At 38.0% G+C, this 22922-nt stretch overlaps 1 protein-coding gene across 1 annotated transcript in view; it reads left to right on the forward strand.

Annotated features, from left to right (window-relative positions):
- LOC122790839 (lipocalin-like) overlaps window positions 1–22922 on the forward strand; it is a 117431-nt gene that overhangs the window by 48224 nt on the left and 46285 nt on the right. Inside the window, exons 3-6 of the mRNA XM_044058478.1 lie at window positions 4127–4203; window positions 13109–13222; window positions 14099–14203; window positions 15906–15946. Coding sequence (XP_043914413.1) covers window positions 4127–4203; window positions 13109–13222; window positions 14099–14203; window positions 15906–15946 — 337 coding nt within the window. The remainder of the gene's footprint in view (window positions 1–4126; window positions 4204–13108; window positions 13223–14098; window positions 14204–15905; window positions 15947–22922) is intronic.

A 22922-nucleotide genomic window follows, 5' to 3' on the forward strand; every position in this document is an offset into this window, starting at 1 on the left:
GGTTTAACTGCTCCTCCTCTGTTTTTGTGCAGATTCCTGAGGACGTTACAAGGTGACCCATATCCAAATCAATGATTCCATATTCAGGTTTAACTGCTCCTCCTCTGGTTTTGTGCAGATTCCTGAGGAGGTTACAAGGTGACCCGTATCATCATACTTTCTAGTAGTTAAAAAAAGCAAACATTTTTCTTGTACTCCTTTTTTTCTCTATTATCTAGCAAAACTTGGAAATTTGGTCTCTAGAGCATCTGCCCTTTATACAATCAATTTGTATATTTGGCAGGTCTTGGTCTACATACTACTGAAGTCTAGCTTATAGGTTTTAATGATCTTGCTGACATGTGAAAAAGGTGCACTTGTCCGAGTACTCTAACACTGCTTTGTTTTGGGACTGGAACACAAACTTAACTTTTCTAATGCGATTGCCACTGCTTTTTTTCCTACATCTGCCAGCAAATTATTGCAATGGCAACATTCTTAAAGATTATATACAATTCAGCAGGAATTCCTACATTACATTTAGCCTCGTTAATGGAAAGCCTTTCCAGGACCTGCTTGATTTCACTTCTCTAAAATGGTTGACCCTACAACAAAGATTATACTATTGTATTATCCATGATTTTACAGTCATTCTTGTATAGTTCTGCATATTCCTGACATTTTCTTTCTTAATGTTTTCTCCTTCACCTAGAGCCTTCCCTTCATTTTTTTTAAATTCATACTCATTTTTACATTGACGTTTTCCTTAATACCACCAATCTTCTAGGAGAGACCTTGCTTTTCCCAGCCTTTATTTTCTTCTATTTCTCAGCACTGCCGATTTAAATATGCCTCATCTCTTCTTACTAATTTCTAGAACTCTGCACTCAAGTTAACATATTTTTCTCGGTCTCCATTACAGTTTGCTCTCTTCCTTTTGTTGAGCAATTCTAAGGCCCCTACAGACAGGCATCTCACCTTCTTAATTTTATTTGTGTTTGGAACACTTTTGTTGTTACCTCCTGTACAATAACACACATTTCTATCCACAGCCATTTAAAGACCATCTTCCAGATATAGTCCCTTCTCTTATTCACAGCCATTACATATTAATTTAGAATATTCATGAATTGGCAATTATTTGGCCTGGAAGTTTTTTTTTTCTTGTGTTATTTAATGTAATTTTAAAATATGCAATCTTGTTTCGGCTGCTTCCGTTATGGGTCGCCACAGTGAATCATCTGTTTCCATTTCTTCCTGTCCTCTGCATCTTGCTCTGTCACACCAATAACCTGCATGTCCTCTCTTACCATATCTATATGCAATACAAAACTGATCATCTAAATAAAGGACAGTAAAGAGCCCTTCCATGTCTGACTGCAAATTATATACCCAGTCTACTATGGTACGGACTATCTGGTGATTTCATATATAAAACCATCTCTTAGGCCCTTGAAGGACCGTTCTTACTATGATCAGTGGAGTTGACTTGGCGGTATTCTACTAGTCTACAGTCGGATTAATTTTGTACTCTTAAGGTCAAATTTGCCCATTATACCAGTTGTTCGATGACAACAGAATTATCTTTCCAAACAATACAGATCCTTTCTCTGGTAACAACCTTTATGAAACACAAAACCTTCAAATTTTTTGCATCGCACAGTCCCAAATTAGCATAGACTTTCACTCTCTCAAACCAGGATTTGTTACCATCACAGTACACCCAGCATATGGATGCTACTGATCAGGATTTCAATTGGAAACAACATATCATCCTTTTCCTTCTGGAAGATTCCATATCATCGGGGAAATTATTTGCAGATAGATCCTAGCCCTCTACACACATTAATACATTGTTTAAATAATAATTTTCAATGTCTGATTGCCAGGTCATTCTCAAGGAACTATTTTTGTTTGTAGTAGCTGAATAACATTTCTGAAATGTGCAGTGTGAAAGATGATTCATGTCTTAACTACAGCGGCAGTTTTTTCTTCTGCAGATGTTACAACATGAAACCTTCACACATGTTTTATGCAAATATCCTGGCAGATCGATTTAGAGCCAACTTCACCCCCCTATCACCCCCAAAAGGGCCTATCTCAATACCAAAAGATTGCCAAATTCCAGTAATCATGGCCACACAGGTAGAAACAGCACTCTCCAAAGCTAAGAATACAGCATCCATAGGACCAGATGACAGTGCAGGCTGTGTACTACATGAACTACAAAATGAACTGGCACCTCACCTAAGTGTCATGTTTAATCATAGCCTCATCTCAGGCTTCGTGTCCACTGAGTGGCACACAGCTACAGTTATTCCACTCCACAAGGGGGAAATCCACCTTGGATCCCAGGAACTACCGTCCCCAACAGTCTGACGAGCCTGATCTGCAAGGGCATGGAACTCATTATCACGGAACTTATAAACAAAGACTCTGGCAACCTTCAAACATTGGACCCCACCTAGTTTGGGTTTGTGAAGGGCCGATCTTGTCTCCTAAACCTGATTAACTTCTTCGAATCAGTCTCCAGAGCTGTGGACAAGGGTAAGGTGGTCCCACACAGCCTATCTGGACCTCGCCAAGGCCTTCGACACCATCCCCCACTCTGGAATCATAGATAAACTTACTAAGCTGGGCATAAATCCCTATGTCACTTGATGGGTTGCCAACTGGTTTACTGACAGAACCCAGACTGTAAAAGTAGCAGACTCCAAATCCAGCTTCAGACAAGTGGAGTACCTCAGGGTTCAGCCCTGGGACCACTTGTTTGGCATCTACTTCTCTGAAGTACAGGCCAACACTAAGGGACTCTGGCTAACAATGTTCGCAGATGACTGCAAACTGGGAGCCATTACTGAATCCCCAAATTATGTGGATATTCTACAAAAAGGCCTTACAGAAACAGATGCCTGGTGCCAGAGCCATGGGCTCAAGCTTAATACCAAGAAATGTATAGTTATCCCCTTTGGAAAAAAACATGTACCCATGAATTACCACATAGGTGGCAGTACACTAAACATCGAAAGTGTGATGAGAGACTTAGGGACACAGGTGGACAGTGGTCTCACCTTCGATAACCACATCACCACAACAGTCAGGAAATCCCTCTGTGTGCACACCTCATAACTAAGGGTTTTTCATCTAGAAAAAAGGAGGTCATTTTCCCACTGTACTCATCCCTCATTAGACCCATTATAGATTATAATGCCCCATTTGGTATGTACCTCACAAGACATCTGCAACAACTGGAAAGGCCACAGAAATACTTCACTAAAAGAACCACAGGCGTAAGTAGATGCCATATGCTGACAGCCTAAAAAACTCCAGCTATACTCTGTGGCATAATATCTACTCAGAGGCAATCTCTGCTTAACATACAAGGCCATGTCAAACCCTGAGCTGTTGGACATGCTCCACTTAAAGAAATCCCAATCCCTCAGAACCAAACACTCCAGGGATCTAAACCTTGTCATCACAATGAACAAAACATGCTGGAGGGATAGGTTCCTGACCCAGGGACTCCCCATACTCTGGAATAGACTGCCCATACATGTCAAGCAGAGCGCCTTCTTGGACCTCTTCAAAAGGAACCTTGATGACTGGATGGGAGATAGGAAATTCACCCCAGGGATCATGTCAATCGCCCTGCTAGACAGGGGTCCAGGGAAGTAAATATTGTGGGAAGAAATATCCAGGGAATTGTTATGGCTAGGCTTGTATAGGCCCTAGGGTTGATAGGTTCATAGGTTGGTACTAGGCTATGAACCTATGTACTTTGTGTCTTCAATTCTGCTGCAAGTGAATAAGGAATAAGCCATTTCAAATAAAAGAAAATATTTTGTGTCAGCTTTTGCAGTTTTCTTAATTCATGACTGACCTCTGTTTCCTGCTACATGGAGTTACTGCATAATAAAATACTGCAAACTCATGACAATACAAAGAAATGCATTGAAATCTGTCTATAAGAGAGCTTTTGTCTCCATTTGCTTTAAAGACAGTAGGACTACATCAACCTATTTTGTACCTTTGCTTGAACAGCATTTAAGCATTCTAGTTTTTCTAAATATATTTGCTTTAACACGGTTTCTACTACAGTGAAATGTGTAATATGTATTTGTGCTTTATTACTTTTGTTTCGTTTTAGGCCACAGAACTCACCAACATCAGTTACCACCTACACTGTGACTAGTGTACCAGGAGTGTTTCATGCTAGGAAACTAAGTAAGTGACAAAATGCATTCATAAGTCAGAGAGAGAAAAAGTATATTATGTTTAGTTAAAGGATATGACATGACACCAGTTGTAGATTGTATCTGCAGTTAAAATGTGTATACTGTACTGAATGTAGATGGCACATGCAGAACTCATGCATATCATGGCCAATGAGACTTGTTCAAAGCTGTAGTAATACGAACTGTAAAAATAGTTCTTGAATTACTGCACCTTTAGAGCCTCTGCAATGTTGTTTTGATCACATGGCAATCATATCAAAGTGCTGTATTATGAAAATAAGTACTTGTGGGAGGCGACTCGCTAGAAATAGGTTGGTCAAGCAGTCCCCGTTTATAAATTCCAACAGCAGGGGGTCCAGATATTCTCATTCTCTAGGATTTTAATTAGTGAATCAGAAAGTAGCAGAGTTACCCTTTATACAGGGGCAAACAAATGGGTGACCATGAAAAAAAGAAATTACTGAGGACATGTTATAAGTCACTCATTTCAAGGTACAGTGCAATTTTAACATATGTACAGGCTCCACTAGGAATTTAAACTACTGATACCATACAATATCCAGAAATTGCCATTTTTAACTACAAGCAAGTCAGACTTTCTTCTAACTTCTCGGCCTTTACAGTATTCCGTGAAGTGTTTTCTCATCCATACTTTTTTCACCCCAGACATCAGCCTACCTAGGTCAAATCCCACTCTTTTTGCTGTACTCCCACAAAACTAACTGCAGACCTTGCTACAGTTCTCAGACAGTGGTCCTTCATGCCAAGGTAGCTTGTGTGCAACATCTCCAGCCTATGAGCTGTGCAGAATTTTACCCGTTAATTCAGCCATTGGTAACCTCCCTTCATTTGATCTCCTGAACAGACTGTTGAAATAATGCATGCTCCAACAGGTACAACAAAATTAGCTGTACAAAGTAATATCATAGCCTGCTTCTCTGAACTCTATAGTGCAGAAATGTTCCAAAGCATCTCTCGCCTTCCATGACTAGAGGGCTTCCATAACAGAATACATTTCACCAGCTCTTCAATTTCAGGTATGCTACCTGAACCCCTGTTCATGGCACAGTTGAAAATACAACCTTTAGGTCATCAGACTAGACCCTTTGTAAGTATTTTAGTCTAATATTTTTAGGTATTGAATACATTTATTCAGGTTTTTAATTTTATTTCTGATTCACTTCTGATTTATGTTTATACAAAGCATAAAATTAATGTACACATTAATTAGGACTGCAGACAGAAGAATGACACCATCATCATCATCAAAAATAAATTGTATTGTCATTTCCTGATCGCAACTATTTAAAAATACATATAGCTATAAAAACCTGCAAAGGCAGTTTCAGAATTAGCTCAGTTTAGTTAAATTGCATGTATTTGCAAGCACAGAATTAAGAATCGCCTCGTAACTCCAGACATTGATGGACATCATTTACTTATGGTTACAGTCTAGGTTGTAAGTGCATGCCCCCCCCCCCAAATATCGTAACTCCAGACATTGATGCACATCATTTACTTATGGTTACAGTCTGGGTTGTAAGTGCATGCCCCCCCCCCCCAATATCGTAACTCCAGACATTGATGCACATCATTTACTTATGGTTACAGTCTAGGTGGTAAGTGCATGCCCCCAATATCGTAACTCCAGACATTGATGCACATCATTTACTTATGGTTACAGTCTAGGTGGTAAGTCCAGAATTTGGACACATCATTTACTTATGGTTACAGTCTAGGTGGTAAGTGCACGCCCCAACCAATATCGTAACTCCAGACATTGACGCACATCATTTACTTATGGTTACAGTCTAGGTTGTAAGTGCATGCCCCCCCCCAATATCGTAACTCCAGACATTGATGCACATCATTTACTTATGGTTACAGTCTAGGTTGTAAGTGCATGCTACCCCCCCCAATATCGTAACTCCAGACATTGACGCACATCATTTACTTATGGTTACAGTCTAGGTTGTAAGTGCATGCCCCCCCCCAATATTCTAACTCCAGACATTGACGCACATCATTTATTTATGGTTACAGTCTAGGTTGTAAGTGCATGCCCCCCCCCCAATATCGTAACTCCAGACATTGATGCACATCATTTACTTATGGTTACAGTCTAGGTTGTAAGTGCATGCTACCCCCTCCAATATCGTAACTCCAGACATTGACGCACATCATTCATCATTTATTTATGGTTACAGTCTAGGTTGTAAGTGCATGCCCCCCCCCAATATCGTAACTCCAGACATTGATGCACATCATTTACTTATGGTTACAGTCTAGGTTGTAAGTGCATGCCCCCCCCCAATATCGTAACTCCAGACATTGATGCACATCATTTACTTATGGTTACAGTCTAGGTTGTAAGTGCACGCCCCAACCAATATCGTAACTCCAGACATTGATGCACATCATTTACTTATGGTTACAGTCTAAGTTGCAAGTGCATGCCCCCCCCCAATATCGTAACTCCAGACATTGATGCATATCATTTACTTATGGTTACAGTCTAGGTTGTAAGTGCACGCCCCAACCAGTATCATAACTCCAGACATTGATGCACATCATTTACTTATGGTTACAGTCTAGGTTGTAAGTGCATGCCCCCCCCCCAATATCGTAACTCTAGACATTGATGCACATCATTTACTTATGGTTACAGTCTTGGTTGTAAGTGCATGCCCCCCCCCAATATTGTAACTCCAGACATTGATGCCCATCATTTACTTATGGTTACAGTCTAGGTTGTAAGTGCATGCCCCCCCCCCCAATATCATAACTCCAGACACTGATGCCCATCATTTACTTATGGTTACAGTCTACGTTGTAAGTGCATGCCCCCCCCCAATATTGTAACTCCAGACATTGATGCACATCATTTACTTATGGTTACAGTCTAGGTTGTAAGTGCATGCCCCCCCCCAATATTCTAACTCCAGACATTGACGCACATCATTTACTTATGGTTACAGTCTAGGTTGTAAGTGCATGCCCCCCCCCCAATATCGTAACTCCAGACATTGATGCACATCATTTACTTATGGTTACAGTCTAGGTTGTAAGTGCATGCCCCCCCCAATATCGTAACTCTAGACATTGATGCACATCATTTACTTATGGTTACAGTCTAGGTTGTAAGTGCATGCCCCCCCCCAATATCGTAACTCCAGACATTGATGCACATCATTTACTTATGGTTACAGTCTAGGTTGTAAGTGCACGCCCCAACCAATATCGTAACTCCAGACATTGATGCACATCATTTACTTATGGTTACAGTCTAAGTTGCAAGTGCATGCCCCCCCCCCAATATCGTAACTCCAGACATTGATGCATATCATTTACTTATGGTTACAGTCTAGGTTGTAAGTGCACGCCCCAACCAATATCGTAACTCCAGACATTGATGCACATCATTTACTTATGGTTACAGTCTAGGTTGTAAGTGCATGCCCCCCCCCCAATATCGTAACTCTAGACATTGATGCACATCATTTACTTATGGTTACAGTCTAGGTTGTAAGTGCATGCCCCCCCCCCAATATCGTAACTCCAGACAATGATGCCCATCATTTACTTATGGTTACAGTCTAGGTTGTAAGTGCATGCCCCCCCCCCCCCAATATCGTAACTCCAGACAGTGATGCACATCATTTACTTATGGTTACAGTCTAGGTTGTAAGTGCATGCCCCCCCCCCAATATCGTAACTCCAGACATTGATGCACATCATTTACTTATGGTTACAGTCTAGGTTGTAAGTGCATGCCCCCCCCAATATCATAACTCCAGACACTGATGCCCATCATTTACTTATGGTTACAGTCTACGTTGTAAGTGCATGCCCCCCCCCCCAATATCGTAACTCCAGACATTGATGCACATCATTTACTTATGGTTACAGTCTAGGTTGTAAGTGCATGCCCCCCCCCAATATCCTAACTCCAGACATTGACGCACATCATTTACTTATGGTTACAGTCTAGGTTGTAAGTGCATGCCCCCCCCCCCAATATCGTAACTCCAGACATTGATGCACATCATTTACATATGGTTACAGTCTAGGTTGTAAGTGCATGCCCCCCCAGTCTAGGTTTTAAGTGCATGTGCCCCCCTCCCCAATACTGCTTAACCTGCAGAAACTGAAAATAGGAACAAAAGCCCTAGAAAACCAGGAATATCCAACTAAACAAAATCTGGACCTCTAATTCTGATAAAAACTGAATACCCAATGGCAAATAACTCTTCCCATTTCTAGTGGAAATATGAAATACTACTCAGAAGTATGTTTAAAAAAAATAAAGGGTGACAAAAATGATGAAAAACAGAAGCACAGCATAAAATGTGTAAACTTTACTGAGCGCCATCACAAAATTTTGCCTTAGAAAAAGGGAGTTATAAGATGTTTGCCCTCTTTCTTTAAATTAGTTACCGCTAATATGTAGGTCACAGTGTGGTTTTCTGTGTACTAGACATCTTCAAAAATCACTCCAGTGACTCTACTCAACAGAGGCACTAGGAACTAAGGTTGGGTGGCACGATGCCAGGGTAATCCTATGGGCTAGGCTTGTAAAGGCTCCAGGGTCATTAGCCTAGTACACACCTATGAAATTATGAGGGGGATTCAAAAAAGTGTGTGAATGGCCAAATCAGGCCTGAAAATAGGGACACATCTTCAAATACAGGAACAGTCTAAATCATGCCTGAAATAGGAACATTCCTCCAAAGTAGTGATGATTGAGAGGTCTGTTTATCCCCAGTCCTCAAAAATAAGCTATTCACTGGCTACATTATATTTTATTTACCCTTGCCTTTGCGGCCTAGGTCATTAATGAAAAGGGTCTGTGGATCAGCCCACTTACCTAGTTAAACTGGAAATGAACAGATAACTAAAGGTACCACCTCTTCCATCGATTATTAAACTTCATTCTCAAAAAATAAACTCCGTTATCTGAGCAAGGCTTAGATTTCTAATGCAGGGACACAGATACTGGCCATTCTTTCCACAAAACAGAGAGCATGTTTAACAGCAGTGTTAATCAGAATAACATATTTTAGCATCTAATGTTTTGTCAGGAGGAAAGACGGCGAGTGAAGAACAATGGGAACTTATGGCAGACCGATGCAAAAAAGGGTCACTGTTTCAAGTCTTTGGGTAAGACAGGAGGACTAGACAATACAAAAAACTACATCCTACAAATAGTGAAAAGTGCACATATTTCCCTCAGAAAGACAGAAGAGCACTTCCCTATGATCTTTAGTTTGGTGTAACAGACCTAGGGAGTGAGTGAAAAGTCTGGAATGAATACGAAGCCTGACTGATTACGAGAGGTGATACAGAAACTAGTAGGAATATGGTCGGCAGAATTTCCAAGAAGTAATAAAATGTTGTTTGGCTTGAATAAACAATGTTTTATAAAGATATAGGAACACTTACATGAAAAAAGTGTACCTTAATCTATCACTATTCCAAGCATGGCAAAAGAATATACAGAAACAAGTGAATATGTGGATGAAGCAGGGTAGCACCTAGGCTCCTGGAAAATGTAACTGATCTTCAATGAGCAAACCAAATCTGCAGAATTTTCCAGATATTGCTTTTCATGGACGATATTCCACCCTGTTTCCTGAGATCATCTGAAATAGTCATTTGTTTCAGCCAGAAGCTCATTACAGGACAAAATTCCCCGCCTAGTTCAGCTTTTTTAATAGTTTTTCCTTCAGTAGTATATTTGGTTTAGGATATATAGTGGTGTATATATGAGAAGTTATTAAAAATATCAGTTTCTTTTTGAACAAATAGTTCTTTCTGTCCCAGAAAGTGAAGAGCTACAATGAAGATACAATTAAAAATTATTTCGTGAACTATTACATCCACAAAGTTTATAACTCAAACCTATTTTATGATGCCAGACATTTTCTTTTGTTATAATTTTGAAATTCATGTTAACCATCTCAGACATTATGAAAAGATTATTGGTTTGAGTTTTGCAGAGAAAGCATTTACTATTACTTACTTTTGCCATTTTGCTACTAAACTGAAATATTAAGGAGACAGATAAGCCTTCTGAAGTGTGTTTATTAAGGTGCGGTAACAAGGAAAATGTTCCAGTTGTAGAGCAGGAATAGATCACCAGAACTCAGATGTCATATGTTTATTTTATTTTTACATTTGTTGATGGGGAATGTCTGACTGAGCTGAGGCCCTTTTTCAGCAGAGGCCCGGGGAGAAAAGCTCCAGTGCATACAAGTATAACATTAAGTACATTAGTATAGATTTTATACAAGTCGAAATACAGCTAAATCTTATACAGATAATTGGATTGTACATATATTAGTTAAGCAGAAATGAATACAAAGTACAAAAATCAGTTTTTTTTTTTTTTTTTTTTTTTATCAACTCAGACCAGTAGTTATGTGAGTATTATAGAGAGAAGTACACAGATTGAGGAAAAGTTGAGAATGGAAAGTTTTCAAGGAGGGTTTGAGCATTGGCAGATCCATTTCTTATTGAAATATTCCTTTAGTGTTAGTTTAAACTGTTTGGGATGTGCCTGTGTTCGAATCTTGAGGGGAAGTTTGTTCCATTCAATAGAGGGGTGGCAGCTGTATACGTTTTGTTCTGCTTTAGATTTGGGCTTGTAGATTTTTAGAAGGTCTTGGGAAGAGCTACGGAGGTTTCTTGTAGGAGCATAGTGGGAGATGACAGAGTGTAAGGCTGGACAGAAAGATGGCTGATATATGATTGAGTGAATGAGTTGGAGCTGAGGAGGAGGAGGAGTTGGGGCAGTTCGAGTTAAGTATCTTAGTGAGAGACAGTGGTGAGATCTGTAGGATTGTTGGGTTTCAAATCTAGCTACTTTGTGATATGTAGTCTGAAGTCTAGCAATGAGCGAGGAGTTGAGGTTAGTAAGAATTTGAGAGCAATACGTTAAGCAGAGAAGAAGATAGGCATGAGTGAGGGCTATTCTGGCTTCCTGAGTAAGAAATTTATTTCTATATAGTAGACCGAGCATAAGGTGAGTTTTCCTGATACAATTATTTATGTGGAGACCAAATTTTAGTTGGTCATCGATTGTAATACCAAGGAGTTTTGAGCTTGATTCGGCTACAGTTGGTGTCTTATTGAGTGACTGACAGCGAAGGTCGTCTTGATGTGGTTAGCTGTTTTAGGGAGGAAGAGTAGGAGTTTTTTTTTTTTAGGGTTTAGGATGAGATGGTTGTTGGAGAGCCATGTTTCTACAGAGTTAAAGGATGACTGGGTAGCTGTTAAGAGTTCTGAGTGAGAGTTAGTTATAGTTATAACTATAGAGTCATCAGCATATTGTATAATAAAGGAGTGTGGGCAGGAGGCATAGAGCAAGTTTGTGAAGGTGTTGAAAAGTAATGGCCCTAAAATGGATCCTTGAGGGACTCCCATTTGTATTGTAGTGGAGTTGATAGAGCAGTATCCCATTTTACAGATTGGAATCTCTCTCCAAGATAGCTTTCAAACCATGGCATGGTATGCATGATTATTAAGCTTCTGCTCACACCTCTGAGGTTGGCCGACATCTTGCTACGAATCCCTATTATGACCTTCTTAATAACGTTCACTTATATTCTGTTCTTTTCTATTACTCGTCATCTCAGTTAACAAATAGATCTTCTCCAGAGTTCAGTGTGGCATAGAGAAGGCTGTCCCTGTCAATAATTTATAGCATACAGTAACATGTTCTCACCACTGTATTCTGGATACAGTTTCCTCATGTTCTGTTAAATTTCCTTCTACATAATGATTAATGAGAGGTACTAGAAATTCCTTAACAACCCCCCCACCCCCACCATAGCTCTCTACTCTCATTCCTGCATTACACTATGACATTATACTATTTATTCATAGAAGTATCAAACTTACCGCATATTATACATCACATAAGAAACATATTATCCATGCTTTCCTAACAGCACAGAGCATTCTGTCTATATTTTTGCATTTAATCTGATACCCGTTTTTAAATCTTGTACTCTCTTCCTAGCCAGTGTTGTAATATATATCAGTCTTAATTCCTGATCTTTATTTAATGCACTTAACCTGTTAACCATATCACTTTTTTCTCCTACTTCTGAACAAAGTGTAAATTTTCTCAGTTTACAACGATTTGTCTTAGAGTACATGCTTAGCATAGTAAGCAGAGTCTGAAGATGGTCCATTGGGATTAGTGTTCTGCTCTGGTTAACAAATACAAACCAATAAATAAATAGAAAATGTACATCACGTTTCCTTGGACACAGAAGGCTGTGCTATGTCAAGAGTTTTCAAACTGCAATGTCTGTGTCCTGTACTATCCCCTGGTGCTAGTATTGCAATAATATACAAGAGCCTCTTTATATGAGGAAGGTTACATAATCCAGAATGTGACATCTTCCACTTTTTAGCAGACATTTAAAAACTAATTGATAAAAATTAGGCCAATACTGTAATTAGTTGCACTTTTACAGTAATGATGAGCTGTCTCTACACCTATGTACAAGCAAAAATAAAACGGTTTCTTATTTTGCTGTAGAATTAGATTGAAGCTCCATGCCTTATTTTGCAGATCAGTCAATTAATCTGAAGAACACTTCATTAATGCATGCTCATAAGAGAGTAGCACATTCTTCTGTAGAAGGCTGTGGGTAATTTGATGGAAATGTTGATACAGTGTTGCTGTTTTTTGCTGTAGCAGGCTGTGGTTCATTGAAATTCTGATACAGTGTTGCTGTTGGTTTTGCAGCAGGTGCAGTTTGATGGAAATTCTGATACAATGCCACTGTTAATACAAGTCAGCAAACTGCATTCTAAATGCCAAACCATGCATTTGTTCTGTTTGTCTGTACTGTCCTCATTTCTGATTTTTTTCCCTCTAGATGATGGTTATCAGACTGAATTCCGCGTTGTGGAAACAGATTATGACGCATATGCCATGACTATGGCCTATATGACTGTCGCAGATTGGAAATTTACTTTGGTGAAATTAATGTGTATGTATTGTGATGTACAGTGTTTTACAAATTACCAATCTGTTACCATTGCTATAAAACAACTGGTCTTAGAAAACAAGACTAGTTTTACTGCAACACACTATATTTCACTGTTTAACACATTTAAACATTAAAGACATTTAAATAATGTATATTGCATCTCTAACCAATGCATGCATGTTTCATACAATCAGACTGATTTATATTTACAAAATCGTACACTTTTCTTCACATAACTCCATGGAAAATGAGCCTTCTAGCTCAACATTCATGTTCAACAACTGCGTGTATTACTATATTAACAATAAATAGGCAATCATTAACAATAAATAATAGACAATCAATCAGATGATAGCCTTTTATGGAGATGTAGGCCACAAAATGTTTTCTTATTGGCAGCAACAAAACTGGAAATGTCAAATTAATTTTGGACTCGTCTTAAATTAGAAGACCCTGATGAGCTCTAAACAATGGAGTATACGTGCAGCTATAATAGACTCAATAGAAAAGACAGGTGGATAAGAATATCATTGCTATGACTATTCTATTTAATATCTCACTGGCTAATTCTTTAGGTTGCATTAGTATCACTTTGCAGATCTGATATACGGTCATCAAATTATGAAACAAAGTTCAAGCACTGCAAATGATTTGTAAAATATACCTGTAAGTGGAATATGTTTTTGTGTGATGAATGAATTCTAGGTCTACACATCTATACCCCTCTCATCAAAAATGTATGGCTTTGTAAACAGCCTAATATATGTTATTAAATAATTGGAGTGTCTATAGCAATATCCATCCAGCTTTGTTTTATTTATTTATGTTTTTACCTTTAGTGTCACACCTTTAATGTAATATCAATTTCTTCTGTAGCGAGAACCCAAGATATTACTTCTGATCTTGTGGACAAGTTTGAAGATTACGCATTGCAAAAGGGTTTGACAAAAGACAATATTGTGTTCTCACCAAGGAAGGAAGGTAATGCAACAGACATGCATCACTGTTTAAAGATTTAAACACTCTGTACCACTACTGTCAGAAATGCAGGTAAACACCACCGACATGCATCACTGTTTAAAGATTTAAACACTCTGTACCACTACTGTTAGAAATGCAGGTTAACACCACCGACATGCATCACTGTTTAAAGATTTAAACACTCTGTACCACTACTGTCAGAAATGCAGCTAAACACCACCGACATGCATCACTGTTTAAAGATTTAAACACTCTGTACCACTACTGTCAGAAATGCAGGTAAACACCACTTATAATAAAAGTAATACAGAAACCACCAGACAACATACGTTTTGATTACCTGGGAAGCACAGGCTGTTGGAATCATATTCTGAAACCAGGGATGGACCATCTTATTAAAGATGTGAGATGCTTGCCTCCAAATGAGTTGTTTATACGTACCTGTATATGCTGTGTGTGTGTGTGTGTGTGTGTGTGTGTGTGTGTGTATGTATGTATATGGCTCCCTATCACATTGTTGAAAGTTCAAATCTTTGAAGACAATATGGCCAAGACCATATCGCCAAAGATTTGAATTGCCGACAACTGTGTATTGGGATCACCGTACAGTGCAGAATCCAGGATTTGTGGTTTTCCTCACTGTAGTGTGATCAAGGAGTTAATATATTTAAGTTGTAGGGGGTGTGGGGGTTGCAGAGGGGCTTGCCCCCTTGCAAAAATGTATAGGTAAGTTGTTCTGTGTTTTTATCACTTTTTCGGCAATTCAAATCTTCGAAGATGTGGTATCAGCCATCTTGTTTTCAGAGATATGTACTGTCAGTGAAGTGATAGTGATCCATATATATACATACATGTATAAACATAGATCTGCAAATGCATACTTTCAATCAATTGCATGCACATGTGTGCGTGTGTGATTTGATAGCACAACAGACTGACATATACCTATATCTATGGATCATCTATCAACATGCATGTTGGTGTATATTTACGTTCACATAGACATGTGAATGATAGTTTGCATGCGTATGTGCATTTATGCACTGTACGTTTATTTTATGTGTAATGCAATGCCACTGCTGTATCTGGTGTTATTTCCTGAAGCAGGACTGATTAAAACATTAAAAACGGAAACAAATTCCATCACTGCTGTGTTTGCTCAAAACAAAGTAGAGCTGTGGTGCATTTATTTTCCCTCACATCTCTCATATTCTCTCTCTCACCTGCTTATTTAGAACAACAAACTTTTGGACACTTTTTAATTTAAGAAGCAATAGATCCCTCTTGGTGATGTAAGAGTTGCAAAGGCTGATTTTATAAAAAATCATCCTATTTGGAGACTTTGATTACCTCTGCCCTGTGGATTGGGACTTGATGAATCCTGGTTCACACAATTGTCAGACTGTTCTTAACCAGCTCCAGAGCAAAGTAGCAGTATTTCTAATCATTCTACAATAGCAGGATTATATTGGCACCAGATTAACATTATCTGATATTAAACATTTTGCAGAATGGAGAAAATTCTTACTGTGCTTGTTTTTCTAAAACATTTATGGAAATTTGAAAATAAATATTATAACATTATTTTTTTTCCTTTTTTATTTGATAAGCTATGTATACTGGCTTCATGAACAGCAAAGACTTATATGTCCTTTCTTCTAAAGGTTGTTGACTGACGGTTTTAATTCTGTTTATACCACAGGTGTTTGCAATCCAGATGCAAATGCTATGAATGTTACAAAAGTAAGTAGTAATACTTTCAATTTTTCTTTATTTTTGAAGTTGTGATTAGCACGAGAAACCTAAGAGTTATGATTACACTTTATGTGAGTTCATGAGGTGCATTGTTAAGTCTGATGTCAGGGTAATAGGTAATTTCAGAGAAAAATAAGTTAGTTACAGCTTAGCAGCCATCAATTTATTAGGATTTAAACTGTGCAATTTGGAAAGGGGAGCTAAATCAGCTGCAGCTCATAGCTATCCTAGTGCAATGGGACATTTCCAGTACTGGTGACTGCAATGCAAATGAAGAGACATTGTATAGGGTGAAGAAAAGGGCCGTACTGTAGATATTCCTGTGATGAAACCAGCATTGAGAAGATAAACTGCCAATAAGCTCTGTCCTCTAATACTGCGTTTGATACGGTCATTTCCATTTATCTATTGTGGAATCTGAGCAAATCACTTAACCAGATATGACCCCTCAGTTTCTCAGAAAATCAGGAGTTATGATTAATGAATCCCTGGCAAACAATTAGCAGAAATAAATCAAGAAGCCTTGTGAATGCCATCCTGACGTTACTACTTCTACACTCGGCCTTTTGAAGTAACACGCCTCGTTCATCTTATGCTTTTCTTTTTCTTCACTAAAAGCAACATCTTAAATATTTTTGTAGTCTGAAGATTTATTTTCATTTTTCAGCTTTGGCAGTTCTTAATTTTATTTGGGAGTTTTACCTTAGTGTTACATAACAAAACAAATGTCTTTGCTACATTGTGATGGTTGTTATCTAATAAGGAAATACTTACAAAAAAATTGGGGACCAGCCAAATTCATTGTTTTCACTGCCACAAATATATGTAGCAGTGCTCAAAGGTATGAGTTGAGATGGGTCTATGTCAGATGGTTGAGTTTTCAGAAACTCAAAATTCATATGGTTCAGACCATATGATCGAGTTTGAGAGTTTTTGAAAACTCTAACATAAAAAAAAAAATCTACCTGTAAATTATATATACCAACTTGGAGATGTCACTACAGTGAGGCAAAGGGTACATTCCTGATCATCACTGTACTGCTCTCTCCATTCAAAAGCTTTGAGTTTTCAAATACTCCATCATATGATCTCGACTATATGAATTTCGAGTTTCTGAAAACTCAATCAACTGATAGGGACCCACTGAGATACATAAATAAAAACAAAATGAACAAATAAAGGTTGGTCAAAGCCCACTATGTATCCATATCTCCATGTGAACTGATTAAAACTTGGCATCAAAATCTCATGCTATACATTTCATTATGATATGCTCAGGGACTCAAAGAAAACCACTACTCATATACCTTGTTTCTGTGATGTGATATTTTCTGATTCAGAGACAAATTAGCCGCTAAAATGAAACTTGCATGTGCCTGTATTGCCATTATAAAGGGCAGCTGGGTTATTATTACTTTTGCACCATTCAAGTACAAGTTCACATTTATTATAAGTATTTAAATCTTAAGTCATGCTCAAAATGATAAACATATGAACAGCAGACAATAAATAAATCAGTATTAAAGAAATTATTTACCTGGTTCAAGCAAAAGTTAGAACAAATTAATACAATGAATGGCAAAATGATAACCATGTATAATAAACAAATGGCCTAAAAGGAAACCAATACATTGTCTAAAACTTGGAAGAGCAGAAAATAGCAGCCTTTCTCATAAAGGAAAATCTTCAGTAGTTAAAATCTATTCCTTCTGGACACAGTGCCGTGATGTCCGGCAATCAGTGCGGAGGGGTAATGTTATGAGCTTTAATTTCTGTTGTCCGTGGTTTAATTCTGAGAGTCATTATTTGCCTGCCGTGTGACACTGTAGATGTCACTTAACTTGACTGCTCCTAGGTCACACTTGAAAAGGGACAGCATGACTCTGATTCCTATGTATACTGCTCCAAATTATGCAAGCAGAAGTACCCCCCTCCCAAAATACATAGTGACATACCATCCATCTAGTGCAATAAAAGCAGCAGATACCTCAGATCCCAAATGATCCAGCTGAGCATGTGAAAAGAAAAGAAAATCATCAAACCATCTTGGCTGCATAAAGAGCAGTGCAGTTTGCAGAAACTGTGGCTCACCAGATCAACCAGAAACCCAAAAAACATATGTGGTTACATTGTAACAGCTCAGGGCAGCTTCAGTTCCACTGCAGACAAATTAAATTTCACATTGATAAAGTCGTGGTTCAGCTTTCAAAATAGTGATCTGACACCAGATTTATACCAGTCAAAGAAAACAAACTAACAGCTGATATGGAGTGAAACAATGTGACCAATAAACAGCATTACATGATCCACCACAGAAAAGCCCTGCCACAGGAGTTGACATAATACAACTTTTGAAATAAGTCCAGTTTTGGAGAGTATGTGCATCTTCTTCTTCTTTCGGCTTTTCCCGGTTAGGGGTCGCCACAGCGGATCACCAGTCTGCTCATGATTGGCAGTGGAGTTTTACGGGGTTGAGTTGCCAGCCCGGTGCCTAACCTTCCACAGAAGGCACACACATGCACACACACACACACCTAGGGCCAATTTAGAGTGTCCAATCCACCTACAGCATGTCTTTGGGATGTGGGAGGAAACCGGGAAACCCACGCAACCACAGGGAGGACATGCAGACTCCGCACAGAAAGCACCCCAGCCGAGGATCGTATGTACATCATGATAAAAAAATTAGATTGATAGATAGATAGGTGTGTGTGTGTACTGACAATAGTTAAAATACGAAAATGTAGACCATCAAAATATGAACCAGAAAAGGTCGACAAAGTAAATGTTGACATGCTTCTACACAAGTAACAAGAAACAGTTTTGGCACAAGCAAAACAATACATTACAAATAGATTAAAACATTGTTTTTGCAGAGGGGCAAGCCCCAGCTGCACCATGCCAAACCCCTGCTAATTATGTATACTAACTCTGAGACTGTACAATGTCAGGGAAAGGGCATATTTCCCAACCTCAAAAATTGGACAGTCTCACACACCTGTTGACCAGCTGTGCAGTGGACTAAATTTGTCAACTAAAGGTAGAATCAATATAGTTTACTATACATAGCTAGATAGATACAAAGACATATATATATATATATATATATATGCCTTGAAAACTGGGAAGCCACACAATTGATTTCGCAAAAACGTTTTTTTTTCCTTTGTGGCAATGTGAGTTCAGATTCTTTCCTAAGTGGGCAGCAACCTCCCAGTTAGATTTTGATCCACTGATCTTAAAGGTAGCCTAGATCTTGTCTCAGAGTTAGGAATGATTAATAGACAGCTGTGGGATTCTTTACTGATGCATCTTATATTCTATCTATGGAAAATATTTTTCCTGAACATGAAGCAAGCAGTTAATGCAATGCCTGAAGGAAACGTTATAGATGTATTGAGTGGATGCATCTGAAAAGCGGAATTATAAAAATTAGGGAAAAGTAGGCAATGGTAGCTTTGGCAAATGATCTCAAAGTGATTGTGTTACTAGATACAATACTTTTTTACACTAAAAGCAGTAAAAGTAGCTACGAAATAGTGGATCCTTAGAGAACAGTCTTCAAGTTTATTTATTTTTTTTTACCATTCAAGTTATGAATTAAATAATAAGCATATAAAATAATTCATATAACAATGAATGTTTATTTAAAATGTACTTAAAATTCACAGAATCATTTGTCCCTGGGAAGTTTAAGGCATTTAAGTAAATTTGTCTCCAAAATTCTTTAAAATCCAACTTTAGTCCTCTTACCTTTCCTTTATATTCCTCAGCTGATGATCTAAGACATAACAATTATATCTTTTGTAAGAAATGCAATATATATTAAGTTTAAATAATGCATTCAAATTTGTCTTTTTCTTTATTCCATATATGTGGTTTAGCAGTTTTGCCTAAACAGAATTCTCCACATGCACTGTATTTTGGCATATGTTCGAAATAATTGAAAGAAAATCTAAAATATGCAGCAGAAGAAAATGACCGTTGTACAACTGGAGTAAAATGAATCTGAATTGTGCGCAGTGCTAACATTTTAATGTACGTTTTTGTAAAAGGGATTCAGTCAAGAGTCTCCACATTATTTTCAATTAGTTTTAAAATTAGTACCACTGTTAGTAACAAATCTTCTATGATCTCCTAATTTATTCATCAAATCTCTCTGGGAAGCCAATATTCCCCAGCCGTAAATAATAAAAGATTTCATAGCTTCAAAATGAACCGTCTACTTCAAACATATAAACAGTGACCAGTCAGCACTGTTGGAATTGTCTGTACTTCGTAATGTAATGACAATAACTTTTAATAATATAGTCAGGGTAGCTCCTACCCATGAAATGGCCATTTAAATTAAGCTTTTCTTGTAAAATTCTCTTATCACTAATTAGATTATTAAATAACTTGACCATTGACAATACAGAATGCATAGTGGAAAAATGTTAATATTGTATTGCTGCCAGCATGTTTTGTAGCAAATTTTCATTCCCAATCCATGAAAGCAATTTAATTTCTACTGTAATCAACCCGTACGTGCAACAAATGTGGCATTGTTTGAGTAATGAATAAATATACTTAACTCTTCCACATTTCTCTTCAATATGAAAAACACTGCCTATAAAGTGACACTAGCATTTCACAAAATTAAAGTCTTTTTCCCATGTGAAAGAACTAAATTGACATAGATCGGTTCCATGGTCATCCATAGTGATGCCTTTAAGTTGTTGATCATCACACCCTCCAAATTACTCGGAGCAGTTCCCAGAAAATCTCTCAGTCCTCATTCATTCACTACTTCATCGGTATTTACTTACTTAACCATATCCTACCTATCTCTCTTCTCTAATTTCTCAGATCCTGCTCCGGTACTTCTACATATGCTACCTACGTATTTTTGCAAATTCTCACCCCCACTGTCTAGGTTCCTACCCAATTCTCATTTACATTTAGGCTCCTTACTTATTCAATATATACCTATATCTTCATTTCACCTATTGATCCTTAATTTCCCTCTTCACTGATTCTTGCTTCTTTTGTAATTTAACTTGACAAGTTACTAGTGTACACTATGTAAATATATAGATGTATAAAAACTACCTTTGGGCTTTGTCTGCCTTGTAGATGCATATTATTATTACTTTTGTTGGTACGTCTTATTCCATTGTAATACTACACATTTACAAATTTGATATACTTTGTAACTTTTTGTTTGTGTCTTTCTCTAATTACTTTATTCACTTGTTTAACCTTGTTGGAGCTTTTCTCCCCAGGACTCCACTGAAAACAGGCCCAAATGGACTATCCTGGTAAACAAACTGTAAAATAAAATCATCTTCTTCTACTTTCAGCTGCCATCAGGGGGTCACCACAGCAGATCAACTGTTTCCATTTCTTCCTGTCCTCTGCATCTTGCTCTGTCACACCAACCACCTGCATGTCCTCTCTCACCACATCCATAAACCTCATCTTAGGCCTTCCTCTTTTCCTGTTACCTGGCAGCTTCATCCTTAGCATCTTTTTCCCAACACACTCTGCATCCCTCCTCAGCACATGTCCAAACCAACGTAATCTTGCATCTCTGGCTTTGTCTCCAAACCTTCCAACCTGGGCTGACCCTTTAATATACTTATTCCTAATCCTGTCCATCCTCGGCACACCCAGTGCAAATCTTAACATCTTCAACTCTGCCACATCAAACTCTGACTCTTGCCTTTTTATCAATGCCACTGTCTCCAACCCATATAAACCCAGCCACTGGGGATGCACAAGCCAGTGCTTATATTTGTGCCGGTCCCAAGCCCGGATAAATGGGGAGGGTTGCATCAGGAAGGGCATCCGGCGTACATTTTGCCAAATCATACATGCAGACAAAAGTACACATATAAACTGTAAAATAAAATAAATAAAATATAGCAATACACTACTGAACCATTCTAAACCCACTGAATGTGGTTTTATTATATAAAATGACTGTATGGCAGCTGTGACAACATAACAGAAAATGTTCTTCAGTTTTGATCTTTTAGTGGGACAGTAACTAGAGAGTTGAAATTCTGATATCATTGGTATCAGTCACAGATTTTAATAGTTTTATATTGCTATGGGGGGGGGTACAACTCTATCGAGTATGAGCTTTAGATATCTACCTTCTAGGCATACTGAAAGGACAGGACACAGTTAGGTTCAAGGTTAGACTTGTGTGGGAAAGACAGTCACCTGCCTAAAGCATTTTAAGATGAACAGGGATACAATGTTATTTTAAGAACCTCAGCTTGTGCACTGCAAAATTTCTGTATTAAGCCATACAAAAGATCGATTCCATTTTTCCTAGAATTCCTTTGGAAATCTTTCTATAAATGACAAGTAGTTAGCCAAGTTTAAAGAAAAAGTATTTATTTCTAAGATTTATGGTGAAGAAATATTAACAGTGACCACTCCAACTGTTGTTATGGGAGTAACGTTTGTAGCATGCTGAAGTATACAATTACAAGAATAGTTCTTAAATGCATATTTTATAGATCTGTAGGGGGTTACTAGTCAGACATACAAGTAATTTCATTACAATTGGTGATAGAACAAATGGTATGAGTAAAGGGCTGAGTTCACCTGTGAAAGTGATAGGTGAATGGAACTAAATTGCATTTTAGTAAAAAGTTTTTTTACAAGTAACATGTTAAATGGGGACAGACAGTAGAAGGTAAAAAGGTAGGAATGAAGGTATGTTAAGTGGGAACATATATTATTCGTGCTACAGGAAAGGGGTGTATTTATAATAGGATATGAACCAGAGGGCAACTACAAAGGTGTGGTTGACCTTTAGGGAAGGTATATAACAGTAGTTATAGACAATGCCTGCAATCTTTTCTGCAACTAAACATTCCAGGCACCTAATTATTCTGTAATGTTTCATTTTACATATTCCTTTTACTGTAATATTTCTAAATGCTGGTAAACACACCTTCGAAGATCT

The sequence above is a fragment of the Protopterus annectens genome, chromosome 16.part0, assembly GCF_019279795.1.
Source record: "Protopterus annectens isolate FY-2018-M chromosome 16.part0, PAN1.0, whole genome shotgun sequence".
Classification (NCBI taxonomy): domain Eukaryota; kingdom Metazoa; phylum Chordata; order Ceratodontiformes; family Protopteridae; genus Protopterus; species Protopterus annectens.